This window comes from Perna viridis, chromosome 6 (assembly GCF_037379345.1).
Source record: "Perna viridis isolate PV_CMFRI_1.1 ecotype Kerala chromosome 6, ASM3737934v1, whole genome shotgun sequence".
Lineage (NCBI taxonomy): Eukaryota > Metazoa > Mollusca > Bivalvia > Mytilida > Mytilidae > Perna > Perna viridis.
Genome location: NC_142450.1, coordinates 43,456,413 through 43,483,283, shown reverse-complemented (window position 1 = coordinate 43,483,283; position 26,871 = coordinate 43,456,413). Strand labels below are relative to the sequence as shown.

Sequence of the window (26,871 nt, the reverse complement as noted above, 5' to 3'; positions counted from 1 at the left end):
TAAAAAAAACCAATATTTTATTGTAAAAATAACATGAAGTATGATTTATTCAACACGGACCATATTCAAATGCACTATAAAACAGTAGATTTACACTTGATATTAACAAGTATGAACAAACTGGATAAAGCTATCCACCATATGTCACACTGAGCACTATATTCGTTTTAACAATTCTATCTTTAATAAGCAATTAAAACATTTTTTTATTCTTATTAGTTTACAACATTCAACTGTTGCATTATTAAGAACAAAAGCTTCAATCGAACCAAATGTAGTAATGATAAAACTAATGACAGGAATCGATGAGTAAAACAATATATGATATGACAATAATTAATTGAATTTATTTGCATTAAAAATTAATCCTCAAACTCGTACTATTAAATTGATTAGGTTCTTTCAAAAAAGGAAGACTTAATGTTTTCTTCTCTGCATTACACACAAAACTTAACCAACTAATGAATCAAAATGATATTTTCAATATCTTCACAAATCCTTTACACTATTTTTTATTTTGCATAATAAAACGGAATTAAAATTTATATCAATTGTAATTGACATGACATTGGCTCCACGTGTATAGATTTACGGTGTTGATCTACCATATGTTTTTCCAATTAGTTACAGAGAAGGCAAGTATTTTTCTCTGTTTTCTGAATAGAGACAATTAAGCCTATCTATGCCATGCAATTTTTGATTTCTTTTCATCAGCTAATGGATCAAGGTCAAATTCGCCTTGCCTGATTGCCTTCCTTTTCCTGTATCTCTCATACAAACAGGAGAAAACAAATATTGCAATTGAAATAAAAATTCCAATTCCTACACTCATTCCCATCAACTGCGACCGGGCTGAAAAAAAAAAGTGTTTTTGAAAAAAAAAATCATAACTGAAAAATATCTATATTTTATCCGATTTTAGATAAATTCAATTTTTGTACGAGAATTATTATCTTAAATTTATTATTTTTTTCATTTGTTGCATCACCTCTAGTGTAAGTCGTCTAAAGGTTATTCTTTCTTGTTCAAAAGCCTTAGTCATTTAGGAAAATTTTTAAGCTTACGCAGTCAAAAAAATAAAACATATAGAATTCAGGAAAAATTCCACATCAGGTGAAACAAACTAAAAGACAAGAAAATCTTGAAAAATATATAATAAAAATGAACTATTCAAAGAGAAGATATATAAAAGAAACTTACTAAAAGGTAAACCCGTACAACTGGACTCATCGCAGTCACTACATCCACAATCTTCGAACCCATCACACAAGTAGGCTCGTGTCAAACATATTTTATTATCACATTCATAGTGGTAAGACTGGCAACCTGTCAAAATGAATTGACATAAAAATATAGGTCACCAAATTTCGAGACAATTGAGCTTAAGTATAGGCAATTTGTACAACATTTTAAATAGGTTTGTAGGGAAATTTCAGTTTCGCTCTTTAAAAAAAAACTGGTAGATAAACTTTCGTAAAAATTTGTAGAACACGTATCTGACATTATTTCATATTTTAAAAAGAAAATTTGAGGTCACCGACCTTTTTTTTTCTTGTAAAATAAAAAACCTATCAAATTTCCATTATATTTCTATAGAACATTTTCCTGCAAATTATCTCAACCTTTAAAGAGGGCTTACAAGATTAATGTTTGTAATTTCACCATATATAGGTTTATGCCAAAAATCTTTCTGGTTAATTTAAAGGCAGTTTTTGCATCTTTTCAAACACAATAAAAAATACATACTTCTATATGATTTTGCAAGATGACAAAACAGAATGTTCCGTGTAATAGGTTTGAATTACCTTAATTGCACTCGTATTTTTATTTAAAATTTCAAGCATTATACATAAGTATTTTTTTTCTCATTTCAATGAACATGGCAGAAAATATTTGGAGCCTCCCTCAACGATATTTCATTCGAAGATAAACAGAAACTACATATCATTTTCAAATTTTATACATACTTTGTAATGGTGATGAATAATTGCTGATGGCAGATCCTGCAAAGAAATGAAGACAGACCCATAAGATATAAAACATTGATTTATCCAAGTTAGAATGAATTTCACATAACTGGCTTTATAAAAATAAAAATCTACGAAATGAATTTAAATAACTTAACGAAGCCTTTTAACGCTATACAACCTAATATGGAAACATACGACATATTTCAAAACGATGCACACTAACGGATACATACTTCCAACTACTAGGGTAAGGTTTCATATGATTTTACAAATTGATTACGTGCTTTAAATGTAAGAATACCTGCGTATACAGTGGAAAGCGTCCCCGTCAATCCAGATGTAGTGATCGCTCCATCACTTTTAAACTGAATCCACATCCAGCGAGCCGTGGATGTGAACACTTGATTTGTTAAAGTACTGCACGTTTCCCCTAACACTTCATTTGAAGCTTCTGTTCCGTCCTTCACCTGTAATTGACAAATGTCAATGATTGGTACCTAACATTTAACAAATCTTCCTAAATATAATGACAGAACGATATAATTGCTACAATTTCTATTGATATGCAAATATATTTTTTTATTATTTTAAACTTTGGCAGAGAAAATCAGAGTCATCGCAAACTTTTGTTTATGACAGTAAAAAAATGTTGGCATGAAGTCAATTTTTGTTACGTAGCTATACAGCTATATAATATCTTTTTATTTTAAGATAAAAATATAACAAACCATCCTTCAATAGAGCGTCTTTATAGCTATTTTACCTACCGTAATATAGTCCACACACGAACCACTCAAACTTTGTCCGACAAAGGAGGTTATAGTGAACTCCACACGGTAACCGCTACTTGCTTCTATCACCCATATACAATTTGAGTAAGGGGCATAGGAATTAGATACAGATATAGATCTGGTAGCACCACCTGTTAGTTCTATAAATTGTCCACATGCTGAAAAGAAAGTGAAATTGTAAAGAACAATAATAAGCATTAACAAGTATACGTAACTGCAGTTATCACTATTTTTAAAATAATAAAAATCAAAGTGTATGTATTCAAAAGTTTATTTTGAAATTTCCATCGACATTTCAGTGTCAAAGAAGCAATCAACTCTAGACAACAACCGAATATTACATTCATATGACAGTCGCCAACTTTTTTTTTTATCTAGAATGAATACGCAACTTAAACGCCTGGACTAAATAAATACTAAGTCTAAGAAATCATTCTCTGGTTCAAAGAAAAATAAGTCCAGCTGTTATTTGTTTGTTTGTTTGTTTGTTTGATTGATTTTTCGCGTAAAAAATGAATTGAACAAATTAAAAAAAATCAGTAAGATCAACGCCTGGCACTCCTTGTTGAGTAAAAACATAATTAAATAAGGTCTTATTATTTGCCAAGATGGGAAAAAATCGTGAAATAGTGTTGATTCTGTAGTTTCATACTTTTGAAGCACCCGAGTTTAGTGAGTTCATTGCAGTTCGATTTTTTTCTTTAGGTATTTTTTTTTATTTCAGTAGTGTTGTGCTATCTTTTGTGTCCCATTTTTATGAGCTAGCATGAATTACTACGGACATCATAAGGTATACACGTAGCAAGAGCAAACAACGACCTAGAAAAGAGCAAAGCTCATACTACTAGTAATTTTTGACATAATTACTTTTGGATTTATTATCATGATTACATGAGTTATAAAAACAGCATGATAATGTGACATCGTCACAAGAATATGACAATAAAACGAATCCAAAAACACTTATCTGATTTGTGAGATTATTAAACATCAAGAAATTGTTATATACATTTATTTACCCACTACTTATCACCGTATTAATCAAATACGGCTAATCAGTTATAGTGTTACGCTTTGTTGGCGATTTATTAAATAGTTTTATGATTTGCAATTGTTAAATAAATTATATTTGGAGTAGCTATGTTAGATTTGTTTAGAAAAAAAATCATCATGAAGTTATTTCTTTATCTATATATCGTTTTAAGGTTGTAAATTCTTGATTTTGATGCCATTATTTGTTATACTACGTAGATATTCTGATTTTGTTTGTCATTTTAACAGGTACAATACTAGAAACTGAGTGACACGAATTACATTGATTTACATGTCACATGCAGCAACTAAGACAAAACAAATAATTTATAAATACAAGACTTAACAGTGAAAATAATGATATTTTTAGTCATATTTGCAAACTGAAAAAAAAAAGGGATTTCAAAGAAGAAACAGTGTATGGATGTATCGATAATATATAATTGAAACACTTTTAGAATATTTTTTTTTTAATTTGAAGCAAAATAATACTCCTAAAATATTTGCAAAACTACGTAATTGGGTGAGTTTTTAATCCAGTAAGACGGGGAATCTTACTGAAAATATCTTGTCTTACCAATATGATTGAAAATTCGTATCAGTGTATCAAATTGTGATGACGACCACACAACTTCCGTAGTTGTGACTTTAACAGAGGCTAAACTTGCCGCTTTCTTAAAAGCTTATTGAAATGTATTCTCGATCTATAAAGAACGTCTGTGTGCTAATTATATGCTAAACAGTAACGGAAAAACTGCATTGTGTACTCCTTAGGCTAAAAATATTGGTACATTGCCACTAAAAGACAAGTTTACATGAGGAAATGTCATATATATATTTTTTTTAAATTTCGATCGCCCTCGTTCTGTTACCGTGGATTTTACTACTTTTGTTTTCGGAGCCTTTCAGAACTGACTTGAAGGTGCGTTTATACTTATTGAAGACCTTTTGGTGATCTCTGTAAGTATTTACTATTTTTATACAGGTTATACGATCATGCAATTGTTGCGTTTCACTAGAGCTGTCCCTTTTCTAATTCTAGGTTGTCTAGGTATAGTGCAGATGAAGGTGTATTGGTTGTCTCTGTAATTTCAAGTTCATTTGGGATAAAGTGAAAGTTATCATTGAAATAAGATTATTCAGATACATTTGTATACTAGTAATATACCATCTACTAGTATATTGCAGGGACTGAAATTGAAGGTTATTAGGCTAGTCGCTCCTCTTTTTTTTCTGTAGTAGCTCATGTAAAACCTAGCTTCATGCAAATATAGAAGCAGATCTACAAATAGTTGCGCACAACTTGATCCATAGGTACTCAAATTGTCTGTTTGAACACAGGCCCTTTAAAGTAGGAAAATACAGTCGATCAGTCACAATATCCGACTTTTTGTTAAAATCATTGTTTTCCCTCAAAAGAGGCCCTTTCTTTACTTTTACGTAGTATATCTCGATAAAACGTACTATCGTTGAATAATATTAAAATAAACCGGAAAGCATATTTCATATGAAATTTAAACAATTGGTAATAGAAAATGGTTTACTGGAAAATATCAATTATAAAGTACCCGGATCTGAAAACTGATATTTTAATTGGTCATGTAAGTACATTTCATTAATCATTTCGTGATAAAACGACATAAATAATTATTTAAAGGTATTATTACCTGCACAGTGGTGATTAAATCTGCATTATACGCGGTATTATGCAGCCCATCAAATTGAATTCTCTTAATATCATTTTCATCAACTCTTAGAGGGTCTTATTCTAAATGTACTTATTAATAGTTTTCATATATGTAGTTTTTAACGTAATGTAGGACAATGAAAATTTCATCTGATAACTTTAATACAGTTATAAATACTTTCTTCATTGAATATTGGAATCCAGCAATTCAAAGATGATTATTATTGATACCCCCGCTTTCCATCACGGTACATGTTTTTCTTCTTCCGAAGTCAGGGTTTTGAGTCCACCCTCGCTCCCTCAAACACCTGACATCACTCGTTCATATTTAGCGGGTATCGTCCAGCCAATTCCGAATGGTTGCTTCTCCGGTGCGAAGCACCAATGAAAATCGATTTAACATAAAATGTCTGTGGAAAGGTAAACAATAATACAAGGTAATGGACGATCCGATATAGTAACTGAAAGTTGTATGATGTCACAAATGATGCAATATGAGCAAAAATGATAACTGTAAATTCTGTTTAGAGACTTTACTGAAAAAAAAAAAATGACGTTATGTGAGGCCATTTTGTAAGTTATATCGAAGAGTTTCTATTACGAGTGATTTGATTTGATTTTGGATTCGGGTAAAATTTAAGTAACTCACTAGATACCCGCTAAATATGAATGAGTGATGTCAGGGGTTTGAGGAAGCGAGGGTGGACTCAAAACCCTGACTTGGGAGGATGACGTTTTTCGGCAAACGGGAAGTAGATGTCATATGAGTACGAAAAGGCATTCCACGATCGATACAACATTCCTATGGTACGCTTAGTGCAATGGATTAATAGTAGCCGAGTAAAATGTAACGAAAAGTTTGTATTATACCACTGTTGAATGAAAAAATATATTTTTTTCGGCATAATGGAAACGGAAATGCATCCAACGATACTTTGTTTACGCTTATGAAGTTTTACATAAAATATCAACAGCGTGTGATTTACAGAAGCTGAAAATTTTCTTACGAAAAAAATGTGTTATAGAATACTATAGAAGTAATGTTGTCAAAATAACTTTTCATCCTGTAACATGTATTTTCTATATAACTTGGCTTCTGTCGTTAAAATATACCAGCCAAGAACTTTGCACATACTCGGTCGCCATGGCAACATGACAAATTTCGATAAATAATATATGTTATAATTCGGGGTCGGATCAGTCAGACAACTGGTTTGGTGAAACACCCTCAGGGACCTTGGGTCCACCATCAGTGGCGTCGACCTAGTGGTTATTAAATAAAAAAATTAAAAAAAAAAAAACCGATTATGTCAATATTGCGAATTTCGATATGCTGTACTAAATAATATATTTGTTTTGTAGGATTGTCATTTTAGAAAATAACAAATAAAAACGGCATTGAAAGCATTAATAAGTATCATTATTTATTGTTCTAAATTACAGTTAAGAAAACATAACAAAGTTCTTACGTCATTACATTAAAATAACTCTACTTCTTTTTTTCACATTTAATGTATGAACATTTAAAAGGGCACTATCACAATAACGGTTATCAAATACATCAGACCCCAAACTAGGTATTTAGTATGGCCAATCTGTAGATAGTTGAGGCAGTTAATTCAAGTCTACAATATAAAAGCTGACTATCCTAATATAAAGCTGGTTATCATTAATATCAAATGTATATTACACCTGATAGGAGGAACCGGGTCAGCAGCAGGTTAATAACAGAATAATGTATAACTAACTTATTATGTCATAATGCTTGCCATTGTCAGATTTGCTAATTAGTTCACCAGTTTTTAATTAGACTATATCTGTATGCATAATAGTTTTTGTATGATGTTTCAAAAAGATATAATCTCAATTAAAAATGCATTGAAGCTTATAATATGTGTATGATTTATTAGAACAAAGCTTGATAATAACCTTAAAGATAGTGAAGTACCGTAACCAAAACTGAACAGATCCGTTTCGTAAGAAAATGTATTACTATTTAATTATAAATATGGATACAACTTTTCAGAAACCATGAACTTAGTTCTAGATAATTAGATCATTTGAATATGATAATAATTACCAACAAAAACAAAACAAAACAAAACAAAAAAATATAAAAAAATTCGCTCATGTTTCAAGAAAAGTATGTGATATATAATTGTATTGTCATATAGCCATTATTATCTCTCTAAGTTCTTATTAGAACAGTTAAGTAATTCAGGAAAGTAATTTACACTGACCGTTAACATGTTTTTTCTTTATTAGCAGCAAATCATAAGATTCATTTTAATGTACTAGAATAACTCATAAAACAAATCAAATTGATAATCGACAAAAAGAAATATCAATAAAAAGAAATATACAGACGAGGGGTTATGTCGACAAAAAGATTGTCAGGAATACCAAAATGGAAAACGACAATAAAAACAAATCAAGTAATTAAAACGAACAATAGAATAAAACATATAGAAAAAATATTCTCCGAGTGAACGCAGATACTTTGGAAAGGTGAAAAGGTCACGCTTCTTGCAGGTCACCTCCTGGGCTGTTCGTCTAAGACATATGTCGTTAGCTTGTCATATAGATAACGGAAACTTCAAACCGACCAGTTTATTGTTACAGCCGTAGAATTTTGGAGTGATGACCTTAATATATAAGCATTACTAGTATATGCTGGTCCGACAAAAATCCATAAAAGCTGCTGAGCCTTTCCTGAATAAAATGTTGCAATGGATGCAATTTCTTATTTCTTACCAAGTCTAAGAATTAAGATAAAAAAAGATAGAATGTTGCAAGTTGTTGAAATTCGTCACATTTGTTATAGATTTTAGTAGATATTTTATCTCTTTTGTCAGTTTTGTGATGAAGGTCCAAATAAAAGAAAATGCTTAGTGTGTCCGTTTTGTCATTAATTTCAGAACTTTTGGGGTAGATAAGATGAAGATCTTTTAACTATTCCTGGATGAAGTTTGCTTTATAAGTCAGCAAGTAGAGGTGTACAGGTCGTGCCGATTGGGGTGCCTATTGTTTATTGAAACACAATTAGTAATGATTTTCAACATCTGTGTATTTATTGTTGGATTCAGGTTTTTCATTTAAAACATTTTCTCAGACTATAACAACACAGGTTAAAGTGCGTTTCCCGTGCTCTATAAGGCTTTATACGGGGTAAATCGAAATGTTTACGTATGATGAATGATCAAAAAGATGACTGTTCAATATGCCATTGGTATCCAAAGCTAATGTAAATTCACATATGCCTTCTTACCTGCTGATAGTACATTTTGAAAACAGTTGTTTTAAATGCTTTTTATTGAGCACATAGAAAACTAATTGCGAATGAAAGTGCACAGGATTTACGAGAATGTCGTCCTGCTTTTTCTAAAACCTATCGCACAGTTAGACTAGGAATAACTTGATCATATAGCTGCTTCGTTGTCAAAAAGAAACCCTGATATAATGTGATAAAAAAAACTATACTGCATTAAACATAATCAAACTAAGTTACAGAGTTAATAAATCATTACAAAGATCGAGGCGTGTTTAGTCGAATCACCACAAACTATTGACTTAAATACACACTTTGTATTGAATTAACAATGTGGCATATTAACAGAATGCAAGTTGAAGGAAACATGAAGATTTCATTCTCGTGAGGGTGTTTTCTTATTGTTATAGATATTGACCTTATTTCCTCCCAGCAAATCAATATCCTTTATTACTTCAATATCTACAAGTGAGCTTAAAATCACGAAGAACCAGATTTTAAACTTACGAAAGCTGGTTTAAGAAAGAATTATAACAAATTAATACAGATTATTAGCTATTTTCCATTTCATTACGACCACTGTTATCAGATATTCAACTTATATTCTTTGTTTTGTTTTTTTTTATCTTCGATGATGTAACGTCGTCTCAAATCCAAATGAGCTGCGAATATTGATTTTGTTTATTTTCTTAAAAATCTAACGTCGTAAAACTGGAAAGTATTTGTCATCGAGAAATAATAACTAATTTTAATTATAGTTTTTAATGTTCAATAATGGTTGTAGGTAATACTAGGTATAAGTATCGCATGTTAGTGTAAAAGAACCGTTTGGTGATCTTTCGAGCGACAATATAAAAGGACATCAGTGTAAGAAATAAATCAAACTCACTTACCTCTGACTAACAAAACTGAAAAATGGAGCCAAATTGTTGCTGAAAAATAACAAAATATGATGATTAGTACTTACAGCACAAAACTTTAAATTGCATAAATAAGAAAAGCAACTGCAGCATGGCCAAGCCGCACATATACGTTAATTTCCAGAAATCCTGAATACAACCACCGAGTTGTCAAGTCCAGTAAAAGACCGTGGCAAAAAAAGGAGAAAAAAATACTTTTTTGTCTGTTCAAATGGACACATCATTACGGTCGACACGTTAGGGGTTGAGGAAATTATGATTCTACTTCTTTATCTCGGCCTGTAATAGGTTGAGCTTGGACTCCAAAACGTTACTTCGACCAGCTTTAGAATAGTAAATTTAGTTTGACCGAACGACTTCAGGAACTGACGGAATGCTAATACCAGCAAATACAGAAATAACACACAACTGAAGAAAGCAGTTCTTTTGCTTTATGTTCCTCTTTAGGTCAGACAGGTATGATATACTATAATATGTATATATTATATCATAAGTTATATCAGGAAGACGAGTCGGACTTAATTACTTAAGTTGATTATACCTAGCGCCTGATTATGCTCTTAAGATTAAGATTGTGCGATGAAATTCTCATTGCAATAATGACCGTCAGTAAGAAAATATGTCTATTCATATGTTTAAATTGTTTCGTAAAATCTACACCACTTTTTATCTGCGCCACAGAATTTATACAAATATTATTCTTTCACAAAAAGGAGAACTTTTTCATCTTATGAAAGAGAAATAATTAAGATTTAAAGTTTTATTGCTATGCTCCCAAATACCAGTGAATGAATAAAAAATATGGAGTTGCAATTTACTTATAAAAGCATGTGAAATATTGAAGTCATTTTTGTTGTATTGAGTTCAACATATTGTTGTTTAAAAAAATAATCAAGGGAACCAAGACTCTAGAGGAAATCAAAAGAATGTAATCCAGGGACAGATACCAGACGCGGGAAACATACACACAAAACAAGGAACATAAAATAACCAAAATAATACAAAGTAACAAAAGTAAATGAGCAACTCGGACTCCACTAAAAACTGGGAGCATGGACCAGGTACACTGGTAGGGTAAGCGTCCTCTGCTTTTCTAGAAACACCCGGCAAGCTGCTCATAAAAACTCAAGTCCAGGATAGAAGAAAGAGGAAATGAAAGCTATGACACGTTGAACACATCAGTTTTCACGGTGCAAATGGATATACCGTAACGATCCATGACTTCAATCATGAAGCAACACAACCCTGTTCTAGGAGCCTAACTGTAAACCTGTATAGGGCGATACAAAAAGTCTGGGTAGTTACGGCAAGCTCTAGTATAACGTATGAGTTGTGAGATGAAAACACAGGTGAAGAGGGGTGGTTGTCACAGATTAAAGGAAAGTTGACAATACGTAATGAAAATTCATCGCGTTTGTCGTATATTTTGATCAATAGTTTCCTTTAACATCGATCACTTAGTGTAGGTCCAGATATGACTGATTTTACAGTGTCTGAGTATCCTTTATCTCAAATTCTTTGGCGGTAGATGCGATGTATAAAATCCCCGAAACTAGGATCGTTTAACGATAATACGTCATCTATATATCGGAAACTGAGATTAAAGGATCTAGCTAAACGATGTTCTGTTCCATCTTTTGGATCAGATAGGCTATGAAGTCAGCGTCATAAGAGTGAAGAAATAGGTCAGCAAGTAGAGGAGCACAATTTGTTCCCTATGAATATCGACCGTTTGTTAAAAAACGCGTTCACCATATTGGAAAAATATGTTGTCGATGAAAAAATTCAGCATTTTTAAAACATCTTATTCGGTATATTAGAAAGACGATTTGGAATTGTTTTTACAAGGTATGAGGAATCTCTACCAAGAACTACACATTTGTACCCAGCTGTACCGTCTTTTTTTTTAGTAACAAAGATGTATATTTTTTTTGGGTCGTGATTTTAACTGCTTATAGGGAATAAAAGTATAAAGAGTTGAAAAAAAATCATAGGTTTTAATGCTATTGTATTCTGATAATCTTGAATTGAGGGTTTCCAGAAGATCTTTCGAATAGGTTTGGAGGCCCACTCTGACAGTTGTGAGTATAGAAGTTAAAAGTTTTGGAAGAGGTTTGTTGGTACATATTGCATATCCAGCTATGTAGTGTTGTTTGTATGAATTCTTGTGGAGTTTATGAATCCATTTCATAGATGGTAGATCACAATCATCGTCTTTTGCAGAGAGACTAAAAGAAGATAGCACAGATTTATGGTTTTCCACTATCTCTTATTTGGAAAGTGTGGTAGCAGTATAGGTCTTATCACTGCTATTATTATCTCTCTCTAATAATAAACATTGGATGTAATATGTTTTGCAGAGTCATCTTATAAAACAGTCAACCCAAATAGAGATATAAACTTTTGTTTTTCCTCTCTGTGTTGAAGAAACGTTCATCAAGATTTATGATAGGACAATTTTACGATGTACATTTTTAAATGTAATTTTATATAGTTTCCGTGGGGAATGCTTTGAATGGGGCTCACGTTTGGCACGATGTTGTACAGAACAATCGGAAAACAACTTTAACAGTATGTAACGCATTTCATCTTGACATCAAATACTATTGTTATCGAGATATGAACATGCTGCTAACATACTCGCTCTAAAAAAAGCTTGAATAATATGTGTTTTCCATGTGCAAGTACTTAATCAAAGACTTGTTTGAAATGAAAGGAAATATGATTATGTCTTTGTATCAAAACTCAATATTTCTTTAAATCTTTACAACTATTTTAATTTTATTTGCAAATACACTGTATACAAATAATTTAAACCAACTCAACACCTAACAATAGATATTAAACCCCTTCCCAACCTCATTAAAGATTTGTGGATTTGAGAAAAACATATATTTTAAACCTTTGAACACTTTTATGTGATTCTTTTCAATTCCGCAAGGACAAAGTAAAACAGATTTCTATACAAACACATTTAATTAGGGGCGGAATCAGAACTGAAATCTTCATTGAGGTTAAGTGTTTAGATCCTTAGTGTTATCTTTGTAATTCCTAAGTCACTGTCATGACGAAAGCACCGCTACAATTGACAATGATTCATTGCCCCGTAGAAAGATAAGTCTTATAGACTGTCTGTACTGAAATTTATCACGATAAACTGTAATATTTGTAATTTGTATGGTATTAAAATCACGTGTTAAATCAAATAGTGAACAAACTTTATTCGTGATATCTTTTTTTGCAATAACAGGGATCTGAAAGTAGAATAACGGTTTCTCCGATTTTAACAAAGATACAATTTCAAATTACAAAGAAACCAAGTCAGAAATGGACATAACAAATAACATATAACAACTGAGAGGACAAATACGGAATATTGATACCATCAAAAGCATGGTATCCGGTGAAAACTGGGGTACATCTATGATCCTCGAATGTGTGTACATGCCACTACGTGTTTATATTTAATTATGGGTGTTTTTTAAGTTGATATGTATTTAATTGATAAATTCATGTACTAATAAACTTTTCCGGATTTATTATTAAAGAAAATATCCGACGACTTCACATTAAACTTCAAAGCATGAACACGAGTTAAATTGAAGTTTTGAAAATATTTTGATAACTGGCTACAAAGAAGATTATAATATCTTCTTAACTTATTCGGTACAAATTGATACAGGGAAGATAACGTAAACTTATAGAAGGATCTGAAAAATTCCCAACGATGTTAGAACTGTCAAATTTTTGGTCGTTCCCTCCGCGGGACTCGAACTCGGCTAGCTAGGCTATAATTGATAAATTATATCTAGCCTAGCTGGCCGAGTGGTCTAGGGCGGTGTTGCCATAGATGTCGCAGCGGGAATTTTTCAGACCTTTATATATATAGTTTGTTAACAAGACAAATATTTATATTTTAGAATCGTTGTAGTGTGGTTAAATTCTGTTAAAATGAATCTCGTTCAAACGACAAAATTATAAAGAATAAGTTTACTATTCACTTATTTACATAGAGCGTTGGAGTTGCTATAAAAACATAAATGGTGGGATTTTTTTAAGACAGTTAATACTTAACACATCACATCAGTTCGATTTCCCCTACAAAATATATATAGTTTAACATTTTTTACTTATATCAATATATCATATATGACCTTGGATCCTGCTCAAAAAATGCAGATCAATATTTATATATCACCTCTTTCATTTTAGCTACTTGTATTTCAATTATGTACAACTCTCACCAACTCAATCGTTTCATATCTTCCCCCTTCCTTTCAAACTTTAAATATACGGTTTAATTGAGTAATCATTCGTTTTAAATTCAAATACAGTAATATTCCAAACCATAGCATGTTCTTAAACGAAAGTTTAATAGGATCAGCTCTTGAACGAGTTTGTACAAAAACAGTACGATTTGGTTTGTATGGTGAATAGTAGCCATAACAATCAGAGAGGAAGAATATTAACAGATATTTTTCTGACAGTAAAAAAAATGAAAACAGATTTTTAACATCAATTAACATGAATAAAATCAAGTATTTCTGATTTCACGTGAATCAAAAAAACATTAGCTAGAAGCTGAATACAAAAAAGAATTTGGTAAGAGACCTTTAAGGCGCATTTCGTCATACCCCTGATTCAGGAGTATGTTATGCAGATATTTGTGACGTTCAAGGAATTCAGAGTACTTAGTACTTGTCTAGCGTAGCGAACCAATTATGAAATATAAATACCATATGCAGGAAATTAAGGGATATCGCTGCACAGGAAAGGAAAATTTAGGATATTAAAATTAATTTGTCTCTTTTATCATAAATCTTAGTGCTGAGATGACCACTGTTGTCAAATTCGAGATGTAAGTCCAAAACAGATGCAGAACAGACTGTTTCTGTACTCTCATTTATCTCGAGTTCTGGTGGATATATTGACGATAACCATTTATAAAAAGAATGGCTGTTGATGGACAAGACATCATCAATATATCTGTATGCAAAGTTAAATGATTTAGCACCTTTTAAATTTTCACGAATAAGTCCTTTTAAACGAGATTTCAATTTATCATGTGTTTACGTAGTGTAAAGAGTTGAGAAGTAAAAGTTTCCGAAAAGCTGCGGGATTTTAGGTTTTGAAGTAAATCTTTAGAATTTTTAAGTATACACATACGATTAATGCCACTACTAGAGTAGGTGGTATTGCAATAAGTTTGCTGTTCATCCTTCACTTCGGACAATATCTTTATAAGATGAATTGACATCTCCTTCAATCATAAAAGTATCATGTACCACTTTCATAAAAAACATATACACACTTATATGTCGAATTGTATTGGAGAAGATGAAGACTTTTCTTGTTTCAAAAGTGATACTAGAAATAAAATTTCAGTACCCTAAAAGTGGACCGTTCGAAGACAATGTCATTTTTCAATCATATTCACAAAATGTAAAGTTTTGACCTCACCCTATAGTGCATAAGTACTTTTAATAAAGAGTGTTGGTCTCTGAGGAAAGGTTTCCATAAGTTTTGTTAACAGTGGAAGGTGGTAGCATGAGTAAAACAAATATTTAAGTTTGTGTGAAGTAAAAACATTTTTCAACTTTTGTTCATATTCTGTAACGTAAGGAAATAAACGTCATCATCTAAACGGTGGTGATCAATCCAATGAATGATGACGCCATTGCTAACTTTCGATGCAAAAAAGGTTGTTCTCGAAGATTTCTGTATCAATCAGGTACGTTAACATGGGTTTAAAGCATATTCTAGCATAGCCATGTGGGAACTATGACAGTCATCTGATGTGAAATTCAAAGAAAGTCTGAGTATAGTATTTGTTATTGATAATCACATTTTTGAAGTGGTATACATATTTACAATGATAATATTTGTCTATATGATTATTTCACCTACTAACAAAACGTAGTCAAGTATATTGATTCTCGGATAGGTACTTTAAAGACTTAATAGTTCGTACATTCTAAAAGATCTCATGTCATAATTCATCCCTCCTTATTCCATCCACGAATGCATTATTTCATGCATAAATTACTTAAACGAACACCATTGATTTGAAGTACTTTTCGTCATCAAATTTGAGTGCAAGGAACAAATTGAGTGAAATTCCTTTTAATATCACTCAATCAAATTTACATTATCAATGTATATCTTATATAACTACAATTCAAAGTATACAATATCACTAAATTAGATTATATTTTACTTAAGTATATATAATTTAAAGGTAAAGTCGTAAAAAATAATTCTTTATGCTTGTTGCTTCGAGAAAAACACACAATACGCGTAAAAGTTTTGAAGACGCAGAGGAGAAAAATATTATATTGCTAAACGGTCCAGCAAAAGATAACAGATTTAGTCTTTAAATAACTAAAGCCCAGACTGTTCTCATGGTTTTATCTTTCTGTCTGTAAGTGTTGATGAAAAGGTAAAAACACCAGAAGTAGTTGTACAACTTATCTTATCGGTTACATTTTATTCGTAGCTACTTTCAACTTTTTAACAGCTCATCGCGCAAGTAAAAACATACTAACAATCAAAACAAAAAGAAAGAAGCAAGAAACAATATGTTCAAATTAATTAAGGTGGGCTTTGGTAAAAAAAAAACAACAATATACGTGTAATTGAATTTAACCGAGTCTGCAGAACAATGGACTGTAGGTACACAATTCGATTTTTTCAAATGACAAAAAAATCGTGAAACAATGACACATATATATATTGGCAGTTACCACTCACGTATACACAAAAAGGGTTGATTTCTTAGAGGATGATAATATTTTATTATTATGACGTAGGTTGTGAATGGAATATTTAATTCATATATCGATTTCCAATACATGTTAAATAAAAATATCGTCAATGAGAATAGAGTAAACAAGAGAAGTCTAGTATGTAAACTGAAAAATATCAATTTCCATAGAGGACATGATAATTACGTTAAGTTTCAATAATTTTATCGTTCTTTGGATAAGGTCATGAGGTCAACTAATTTCTCATATTTCTACATATTTATCGCTTTTAGTTGCCACTATGAATAATCCACACGTTGAATATGAAACTTTAATTTGGTATTTAGTTTTAGTATTTAATTTAATGTCAATTAAACTCATTTGGAAATCCGACTAATATATATCGAAAGAAGATAAAAACTTTGTTTAATATGTGTTACATGAATTAAGTGTATTAGGATGTTACCAACACGATTTTGCTGCATGATAAACCATGAGATATCTTTTTAAGTGACTTCATGGACAAAAATCCAGTTTGCTGAATTTGAATGGTAAACTATAATGAAGTATAGTAATCAATATTTGATGGTGGAACAACTTTGATATAAAACAAATAAGTGTTACAATTTATTTACGTTGCATGGGACCATATCTATTTCATGTGACATTCTGGAGTTTCATTTAACAGAACTTTGTATTTTAAAATTTTTGAACATAAAAACAGAAAAAAACCCTGACTACAGTTATTGTTGAAACAAATCGAATGATGAAATCCATTTACGGTTTTAGTCAAGCTTCCATGGTACTAAGCGCTTTCATGCCCTTAAAGGATCAACCTATTACATATCGATTGACATGATTGGAATATTTGAAAAATTAATGATGCTGTATGCTTTGAATGTATAACATATTTTATCAATTTTCTTTACAAAAATTGATGAAACGAGGTTTCGTTTTACAAGGATAACTATGAATACAGGAGTCTTTCTATTTTCATTAGATACATGGTCTTTCAACAGAACATCATAATTACCTTAATGTGAGGCGATAAATAATTCACGAACAGGTACAGAACCTTGAAGCGTATACAATAACAGTAATGGCTTGTTGTCGTTCGTACGGAGGTTGATAGGTTACAGAATATATTAAGTTGGCACTTTATTTCATGGGTGATATAACTATACTATTGTCAATATCTTGTTACATTGATCGCGTCCATGACAGGACACACTAAAATAAATAGTCCCAGGCAAATAAACGTGATGAATACTACATAACTTGATTACAATAAAGTTAATATTATAGGTTGAATGCAAAACGTTTTTTTTTCATTGTTTACAAATAATAACCATTAATCTATAATAAGTATAGACACTATATTTCTATTTATGGACGAATGGTGAATAATTGACTAGAACAATTACTTAATGCATAGTAACATATTTTGGGGTTATTATCTGGTATCACTTAAACAGCCAATAAAGCATGCTTATTTCAATTGTCTCCTTTTCGATTTTATATAGTTAAATTAATAAGAAATTGTTAGAAATTTTCTATATCATGTTACAATTTTATTGCAAATCTCGTGTTACTGAACGAAATGAAATGTTCATATCTACATGGTAGAGTAATAAAAAAGCTGTGCATGAATTTGGGTTTCCTGGCGGATACCTTTGTGGGTTGACTTCTAAAACTCATTCAACTTGAGAAGTGAACATATATTTTTTAATAGAATTCGCGTGAAGGTCCCCTGTTTTGTGAAGATTGTCTGCCAAGATTGGTGGTACCCCTACTGATTTTTTTTTTGGGTATAAATAGTAATATTTTATACCCCGGAACCCCCTTTTTGGATCCGTCACTGATTACAATGTAGTCTGACGCCTTCCGAACCATACTCGTTAGAGTGGCCAAAGACGTTATCATCGGAGTTATGATTAGAAAGCTTACTTATATCTCCAATCAAATATACAAAAAGTTTACATATCTGACTTACCAATCAGCATGAAACTGAATAACAACATAGCTTACATAAAGCTGTTAGCACAAATACATCCTTTTATTTTTTTTTTTTATGAAAAGAATTTTACACATTTCACAACAAATATCTTGTTCATATACCGTATATAAGATTTCAACGAAAGACACTTCAGAATATTACCGAACAATAATCCTATTTCAGAAATGTCCAGTCTCGATGATAAAGTTTTAAATAATAACTATTATAAATCATACTTAAACGGATTAGATGATAGAATTATGATAAATCTGATATTACTTGGAACTTATATTTCATCTCAAATCATAACTACCAGTAACTGACAGATTTGCCTGGACAGATTTAATATACATGTTGTATAATGAGCAAGTAATTAATATATGTTTTAACATAGTCTTGCCTAACGAATTGAATTAGAGCATATTCATATAAGACGGATTAAAACTCTAGTTCAGAGATAGTTCACTACGGATAGGACATCATTTATGATGAAAATTAATATAGAAACAAAATGAAGATCCATGAAGTTAAACAGAATTAATACATATATACATATATACTCGTATACTACTGTATAGGTATTAATTTTCGCTTTTTTCTCGGTGGACAGAAAACCGCGAAAAATAGTACCGGCGAAATGGATTTTTTAACACCATATAAAATTTAACATTTTTTTAAACCGCGAAAAAAATTCATACCTGCGAATTTATTTGACAGAATCCGCGAAAATTTAATACGTTTACAGTATCCGGGGACTAGTTACGGGTATTTTTATTTGGACAAGAAAGTTTTTTCGTTTACTGTGAGGACCAGTTTTTTTTGCTTATCGTCGAGACATTTTTGAAAATTTATTATTTTTCCATAAGAAAACTGTAACACACATTTTTTCATTCCAGTTGCTGGCAAACTTGTTTTAACTAATCCCCTCCCCGATACCATATGGTATGTGCCTTGTGTTAAATCGTAGTCCATAATCAACGTGTTTGCTAAAACATGTGACAGTCATGATATTTTGCTTCTGCAGTATTGGCATGTGCAAATATGTAACATATCAACTCTCGAAGTATATTTTCTTGTATTTATTAAAATGTACCCTGTTACGTAAGTTAACGTAAGTAAATATGACAGTTTGATAGAATTTAAAAAAAGAATTATTATATTCATCAGTTCTGGTGACCTTGAAGGCACAGAAAACATAAACTTTGATTTTAATTAATTGTTATTTTTCCTCTTCAATTTCAATTAGTAGTATTCCAATGCTACTAATTCTACGGAAAAATCCATTTTTTACTTAATTGATAAGCGACAGAATGATTTCCATCGGCTATTGGGTTTGTTTTGCTAATTAAATCGTTCTGTTTACGGACAATTGATTTTATTGTATATTTATGGAAACTTCAGGCAGATATTGAGAAATTGAGGACATGAAAAAGAATCTGGTACCCTTAGTATAGAGGTCGAATTTCAATAAGAACCACCTTAACATGAAGGAAAAAAATGATTGTCCTACTAAAGTTTATGAAAGTAACTAGTAAAGTATCCAATAAAAATAACTTTTACACATGTAACAGGTTGATCAAAGAACTCCGGATTCTGTACAGTACTGCGTACGATTTTACTTTAACATTTCATGTTTGTTGTTTATCTCCTTGTTACCTTGGTAACTATAATTCTGATCTTTGTTTTACGAATAATGATACCATTACTATTTCTCTAAAATGTAGTCTAAATAGATTCTTATACGTACATACATTGTAATTTAGATATCTACCTTTATTTAAAACTACATGTATATCTGAAAATGAATTCACGTGAATCTCTGACTTTTTCAATTTTCTTCATTCTCCATTTATTGATCTGAAGTGGGACAATTTGTTTAAATTACTAATGATAACTTTTCATTCTTTACTAAATAATACTTTAAATACACAACTGACAACTTATTCTGACACATAAGCATTATGTGTATGGTATACCATTTAAAAATCCCTTTGAGACGTCATAGCACTTTTACAATCGTGATTTCTTAAGGCCTTTGAATGGAACTTTTACAAGTTTAATAAGTTTTAATTACCCTGGTACAAGATTTAAATATCTCTTTTACTGTGATTTCACAACAACTTTTATTCTAAGATTTATAGGGATGATTAAGTATTGTAAATTCAGACTTGGGACTGATATGATTTCAACATCATTCATCGAAAACCCAGTAAAATAACAATAAAAGACAAAAAATCTAAAAAAAATGCTTGTGGTTAATGTTCTCAAACTGAAGTATAAATTAAAATTGAAATTCAAATTTTAGTCTAGTATGAAAATTGTTTATAGAAATAGGTCTGACAACTAAGACACACTAAGGTGATACTAAAAATTATGAACTGTCACGAATTTCTCTCAACACGTAAATATGAAATGTAGCATAATATGTTTTTTTTCGATTAAATTGTTTTTTTTTCTTCAATAATTCAATGTCTGTTAACAATTTTAATTGGATATGAACAAACAGTGGGATTTAAATAGGTCGATGTTTGCAGAATATTCAAGATAATTCGTCTATTCAACTACATGTATGTAGCATAACATTTAACATGACACTAGTAACTTGAACAACTAACAATTGGATGTACAATGTGTTTGGCTAAGTTCCCGGGCTAAATGCCCCGTCCAGTTAAAGATTAAAGGATACGTTTTTTTTTATTTTATGACAGAAAATTGTGTACAGATTCAGATCATGAAATATTCATTTGACCATCGGTTAGTCTTCTGCCATTTCTCGTAATATCAAACCGTCCCATACGCACATATTTTCTGACTATTTACGGCGAAAGTTTACCACAGAAAACTTAAAAAAAATAACTTGTAAAGACCGTTTTACCCATTGTATTCCATTTTTCATATTTATATCGTACCATCGGTCAAAGTTAATAAGAAATGAAGGGAAATCATGAATACTCTTTAAAGTAGCAATAGTTTGTTTTTTTTATCACGAGAGACGTTTGGGTGTTCAGCCAAAATAAATCCCATGAATATAAAAAATTATTTATATTTTTTGGTAACTTAGTACCAAGACGGCGCAGGTAAATTTCGGCAACAGACTTCGTTAATGATTTCTGAGGTAATATTGCTTCTGTATTTACGATCAGAAGACGTTTAAGTAGTTGATTTAAAAGATAACAGTTGCAACTTCGTTTTAGTAACGGACTGACCGAGTACAGGAAAAAGTCTCCAGAACAATGAAGCAATAATATATATCACTTAAAATACGAAACTGTTACAGAAGTAGTCTCAGTATGTAAAGGGTGATTTTCAAACAAACATTTCTTACCTATGAAGACAACATTTCTGGAATATTTCAATAAATTCCAATTTTTCACCATATCTATATAGGATCCAGGTGAGTCTTCATGTCGGTACAACTCTGTTCATCTGATCAACTTCTTCTATACTTCTTTATATAATTATTCCGAATGACTTGAATAGCACGTTACACTATAGACATTTAATACATCACAATTGTTTCTGCTCTCTAAAGACCATATCTTCATTACATATCATTTAATATGTGTCATTCCTCGGCTAGTGTATTCCCATGTTGCGACTATGCGTGCAAAAATATCGACTGACGATTTAAATTTTGTTGTGGATTATCCAGCTATATTTCAATATATTTTAAAATCCTAATTTGTATATATATATTTATGCCGGCAACGACGAAAAGGGATTTAGTCTTGCCGCTTCAGTGACAAATACATTTTAAAACGTCACATGTGTATTTCCTATATCGTTTTTACTTTTAATTGAAATATGAACAAATGAATCAATTATTCACATGTATTTAAAGTTGCCTGTGTATCTCATTGTTCTTATTCCTGTATTATTTGTCTCTGAGGCCTGACGTCAAATGGCCCCTGGTTCTTGTTGAAATATTTGGTATTTAGATCGATCATAGCAGACATTTCAAAGCCATCGATTTCAGTAGGTAGTTATACGACTCTGCAATCAGTCTTACCTGTTGAGAATATCTGCAGGTAAATATTGGAACAATTAGCAGGTGAAAAAAATGTGCATGTGTTGAATAAACTAAATAGTAATTGTTCAAGCGACTATGTACAAAAAATAAAAAAAATCAAAAAAAAAAAAAATAATAATAATAATAATAAAATAAAATAAAAAATAATAAGAATAACAATGGGATTGGATTGTTTTAAGATCACTGCCACTTGATAATTTCTAAGGCTTATAAAATGAAAGCAAAAAAAATTATTTTTAATTTTTAGAAATGGTGTTTTTTTTCATTGAACATACTTGTTTCCTCCAAGCTCGTTTGATCTACCGCGATCGATAACCGCTTTTTTTTTTAAAGGAATCTGTTTACATTTCTTTTTCCAAATTTTTATTTTCAAGATTTGAAAATTTAAAATATAAATATAAATATATGGCTACTAAGTGTTGATAAAACGTATTACTATCGATACACCACTCACTGCAGAAGGCTTAGTTTAAACATATTTTATTTCATATAGTCGTAAATGTGATAACATACATCCAAATATAATAGATATAGGATCCAGAAACAAGCATAGTTATGCTTTATTAAATCTTTCTCCATAAGAACCAATATGATATAATTGACATTTTTTTTGCATGCTCATGACAAATACATTGAATAAAATATAGCACATTTTAAGAACTTGTAAAGAATTCAGTTGAAAAAATAAAGTGAAGGAAAACAATTACAAAAAGAAATGTATATATTGGAATAATCAGCAAATTTCCAAGAGAAGAGAGAAAAAAAAATTTCAAATGAGTAAATAAATGTATGAATGTATGAGTATCAATAACAATTAAGTTATGCTTTAAACCTTTTACTTTTCAGAATGAATTTCTGGAAAAGCTTAAAAACCATAGAGTTTTGTTCATCTAATAGCTACATAGATTCAAAGATAAATAAAGATCGTATCCTAACATTGATATTACAATCTGTCATAACATATCTTGTCTTATAGTAGCATATCTTTGACAGTGTAAGGTGAAATGTTCAACTGTTTCTATTTGCCCACAAATACATCTTGGTGAGTCAGATAAATGTTTTAGGAAACTGTAATGTATTCTGAGACGTGCATGTAGGATCTGACCAAGTCTACAACCAGAGTAATAGTAAGATGGGGTCTTTCTATTTTGATTTGACAACTGACGTTTAAAGGAGGCAACAGATTCAGTATTTCGTAACTCGGAAGGCAAAGTATTCCAGTCTTTTACTGTAGACGGAAGAAAATAATCTGAATAAAAATTTGTTCTTGTTCTCACTTCCTGAATATTGTTAGTCTGACGCGTGTTGTGGTTGTGTAGAACTCCAACAGTATCTGGTATTAGATCTGTCAGATATTTGCGGTGTTTTCCCATTTAACATCTTATGGAATAACTACACTCTGTGGTTTTTCCGTCTGTCCGTCAGTTTTTCCCAGTGAGTTTCGGTGTACAGATTTTGGTGTGAGGTCAATTTGGTCCCACCTGTAACTATCCTGGCTGCTTCGAGTTGTATATTTTCAACTTTATCTATCTGACCTTAATTTTTTTGTATCCCAAATTACATCCGCATACTCTGGGGTGGGGCGTATAAGAGAGATATAAATTGTTTCTAGTGTAAACCGATTAAGCAAAAACTTTAATTTTTTAAAAATATTCAATCTCTTATAGGCTTTAGCAACGACATAATCTATATGACTGTGCCATAGACCATCACTGGAGAAAATGACACCGAGGTGTTTGTGACTAGAAACATTTTTTTATCTGTTGATTAGCCATAACGAGTGGAGGATGATCAGGTTTATTCAGTTTTCTAGATAAACAAGTGATTCTGTTTTATGTGGGTTGAATATATCCAACCATGTAGATGCCCATTTGTTTATTTACTCAATATCCCCATTCAGAATAGTAGCGGATTCATTTGGGTTGTCAACCACCATATATAAGGTAGTATCATCCGCAAAAAGCTTAATGACAGAATTAATTTCTGTAATAATATCATTAATGAAAATATGAAATAACAAGAGTCCAAGTATAGATCCCTGAGGAACCCCAGCTTCTACTGGTTGCCACTCTGAGTGCGAACCGTTTAAAACAACCCTTTGGACCCTCCCTGAAAGATAGTTTCTGAACCAATCCAGTAGTTTACCCGAAATTCCCAGATGCATAAGATTAAAGAGAAGACCCTTGTGCCAAACCCTGCAGAAGGCTTGATTTATTAATGACCATTTTAGGGACCTAATGTTCCACTGTAGCTAGATTATTGAAGCTATATTTGGGTCTTCCCAAATATAGCATAAATTCAAAAATGAATGCATGTGTGGGAACACGAGGTGGCCTAGCGATAACGGTTAAAATCACTTTAATTCAACTAATGACCTTTAAGAACGTACGCAAAAATAGTCCTACACACATTTCATTGAACTTTTGTTATATTACTGAGGTCATTCATAAAAAGTGAACTTGTTTTGACTAAAAAATATAATCGCTAATAAGGCGATGGACTGCTAATCCATTGGGGTATCCCCGCGTGGGTTCGAATCCCATCCTCGTCGGTCTTATTTTTGCAAGAACATTTCACTTCCCCAGTGCCCTGCGCTAAGCAGCGTTAGCACCAGCGATTATGTTGGTCCATGTATATCATGAGATCATTACATTGCTGCGCGAGTAGAACGAAATGTAGGTATGAAGAATTAAGGTTGAAGTGGGGTTTTTGGATGTACCATGTTCAACATGTAAACAAGTGTCGTCCGGAAAGTATTCTGATTTTGGTGATTTCTTTGCCATATTTGTAATTATAGACATTTCCTGAAATTTAATGTGTATTATATGATTGAATGTGACATATATTATCGCATGATATTTGTTGAATAGCCCCTTTTCCTGTGTTTTCGTTACAGGGGAAAGGGGGAGGGAAGGTGTGTTCGATTTGTATTCAGTGGTTTGACTAAAGGCTGATGGCAAACTTTAATAATAGTGGGGGAGAAAGTTCCCGAAAAAACATGAATTATTCAAATGAACAGTTCTCAAAGGAGAAAACCGTTTTAGTTGGGTGCCCCGTAGATGGTTTTGGTGCCGTGGAGGCTGAAATGATTATTGATGAAATTGAGAAGAAATGTGGTATTGGAAGTGTCGTTGCATGCGTACCGAAAAATGGAGTTGGTTATGAGGTGGTACTAAGAGAGAGAAAAATGATGGAATCCGTTATTGGTGAACGATGTTTAAATGGTAAAAATTGTGGTGTTAATGAATTAGAGGCAAGTTTTAAGAACGTTTCAATTCTAAATTTACGTATGTATGTCTCAGATCGACAAATTATTGATAGATTTTCCAAGATTGGAGTGGAGATTGTTTCTCCGATAAAGAAGCATAGGATGAAGTCAAAGAGTAATGTCTTTGACCGAACTCGTATTTTGAAAGTCAAACTTCCACCGAACATGGCTTCAATACCGTATTCAATGAAGTTTTCAGTTAATGAAAAGGAGACGGCTTACTACTGGGTTATTCATAACCAACAAGTCAAGGTGTGCTTTGGGTGCTTTAGCTCAGAACATATATAGAAAACTGTCCAGAATTTAAATGTTTTGAATGTGGTCAGCAGGGGCACATTAGTAGAAAATGTTTAAAAAACAAGTGTGCGTTTTGTTTTCGAAAGAAAGACAATTGTAATTGCAAAGCCAGAGAAGAATTGCAAATTGTGAATCAATTTTCTTTTGCGATTTGCAAGAAACGTCATGTCGGGAGTTGACAAAAGAAGCAGATGAGGAGGCTATGAAAACCACAGATGTGAAAGTTGGATATACGGATAAAAATTGTAAGGAGAAGGAGGTTTGTACAAGTGTGCAGGAAAATGTTGATCCTCGAGAAGGTACAGGTGTAGGAGATAGTATGGAAGATGGAATTGTGAGTGTAAATGGAGATGCTAGTCATTACACTGAGGATGTAGATGAAGTGGGTTCTGGTGAAAGTGCTAAAGGTGGTGCTAGCCTTTGCACTGATGATGAGGGTGACGGTGATTGGAATGGAGATGGTATTTACATTGATGAGGAGGAGTGTTTTGAGATGGAAGATGGTGTTGGTGATGACAGTGCGGAATGTGTGAGAGATGATAAAGTCAAGAAAGATACAGATAAAGAACTAAACAATATTTGTTTGAATAATTGTAATATTGAACCAATTTTGCTTACTAAATCAAATGTTGAATTGTCTGGTGAAAATAGAATTGATAAAATGCCTGATGGTTTGAGTGTTGAAAGTGCTGTCTGCCCCCTTGAACAAAATGAGAGTAGCCAGGAGGGAGTCAGAAGTTCACGTGATTCTCTGGATGAAATTACTATGGAAACTTTTCCTGTGGTCAGTGAAGACCAAGAGGAAAGTGGAGATACTTTCACTGTTGTAGGGAAGAAGAGAAATTACTTGGGTATTAAAAGGAGAAGTA

The 26,871-nt window shown here is 31.8% G+C and overlaps 1 protein-coding gene across 1 annotated transcript; it reads right to left on the bottom strand.

Annotated features, from left to right (window-relative positions):
* LOC148615143 (dorsal-ventral patterning tolloid-like protein 1) lies at positions 1 to 22,254 on the bottom strand. The gene is made up of 7 exons (XM_088589761.1): positions 21,733 to 22,254; positions 9,642 to 9,680; positions 2,738 to 2,919; positions 2,272 to 2,437; positions 1,968 to 2,003; positions 1,201 to 1,326; positions 1 to 852 (listed from the first exon to the last, which is right to left on the bottom strand). Exons 1-7 carry the CDS (start codon positions 21,782 to 21,784, stop codon positions 677 to 679), a joined length of 777 nt encoding a protein of 258 aa, XP_088445887.1. The 5' UTR covers positions 21,785 to 22,254; the 3' UTR covers positions 1 to 676.
* Between the last annotated feature and the right edge of the window lie 4,617 nt (positions 22,255 to 26,871).

Coding starts and splice junctions, on each gene's coding strand:
- LOC148615143 (XM_088589761.1), bottom strand. CDS start 21,784: ATGGTGAAAAATTGGAATTTATTGAAATATTCCAGAAATGTTGTCTTC. Junction 2,438..2,737: donor CGTGTGTGGACTATATTACG/GTAGGTAAAATA, acceptor TGTCAATTACAG/GTGAAGGACGGAACAGAAGC. Junction 1,327..1,967: donor TTATTCATCACCATTACAAA/GTATGTATAAAA, acceptor TCATTTTGACAG/GTTGCCAGTCTTACCACTAT.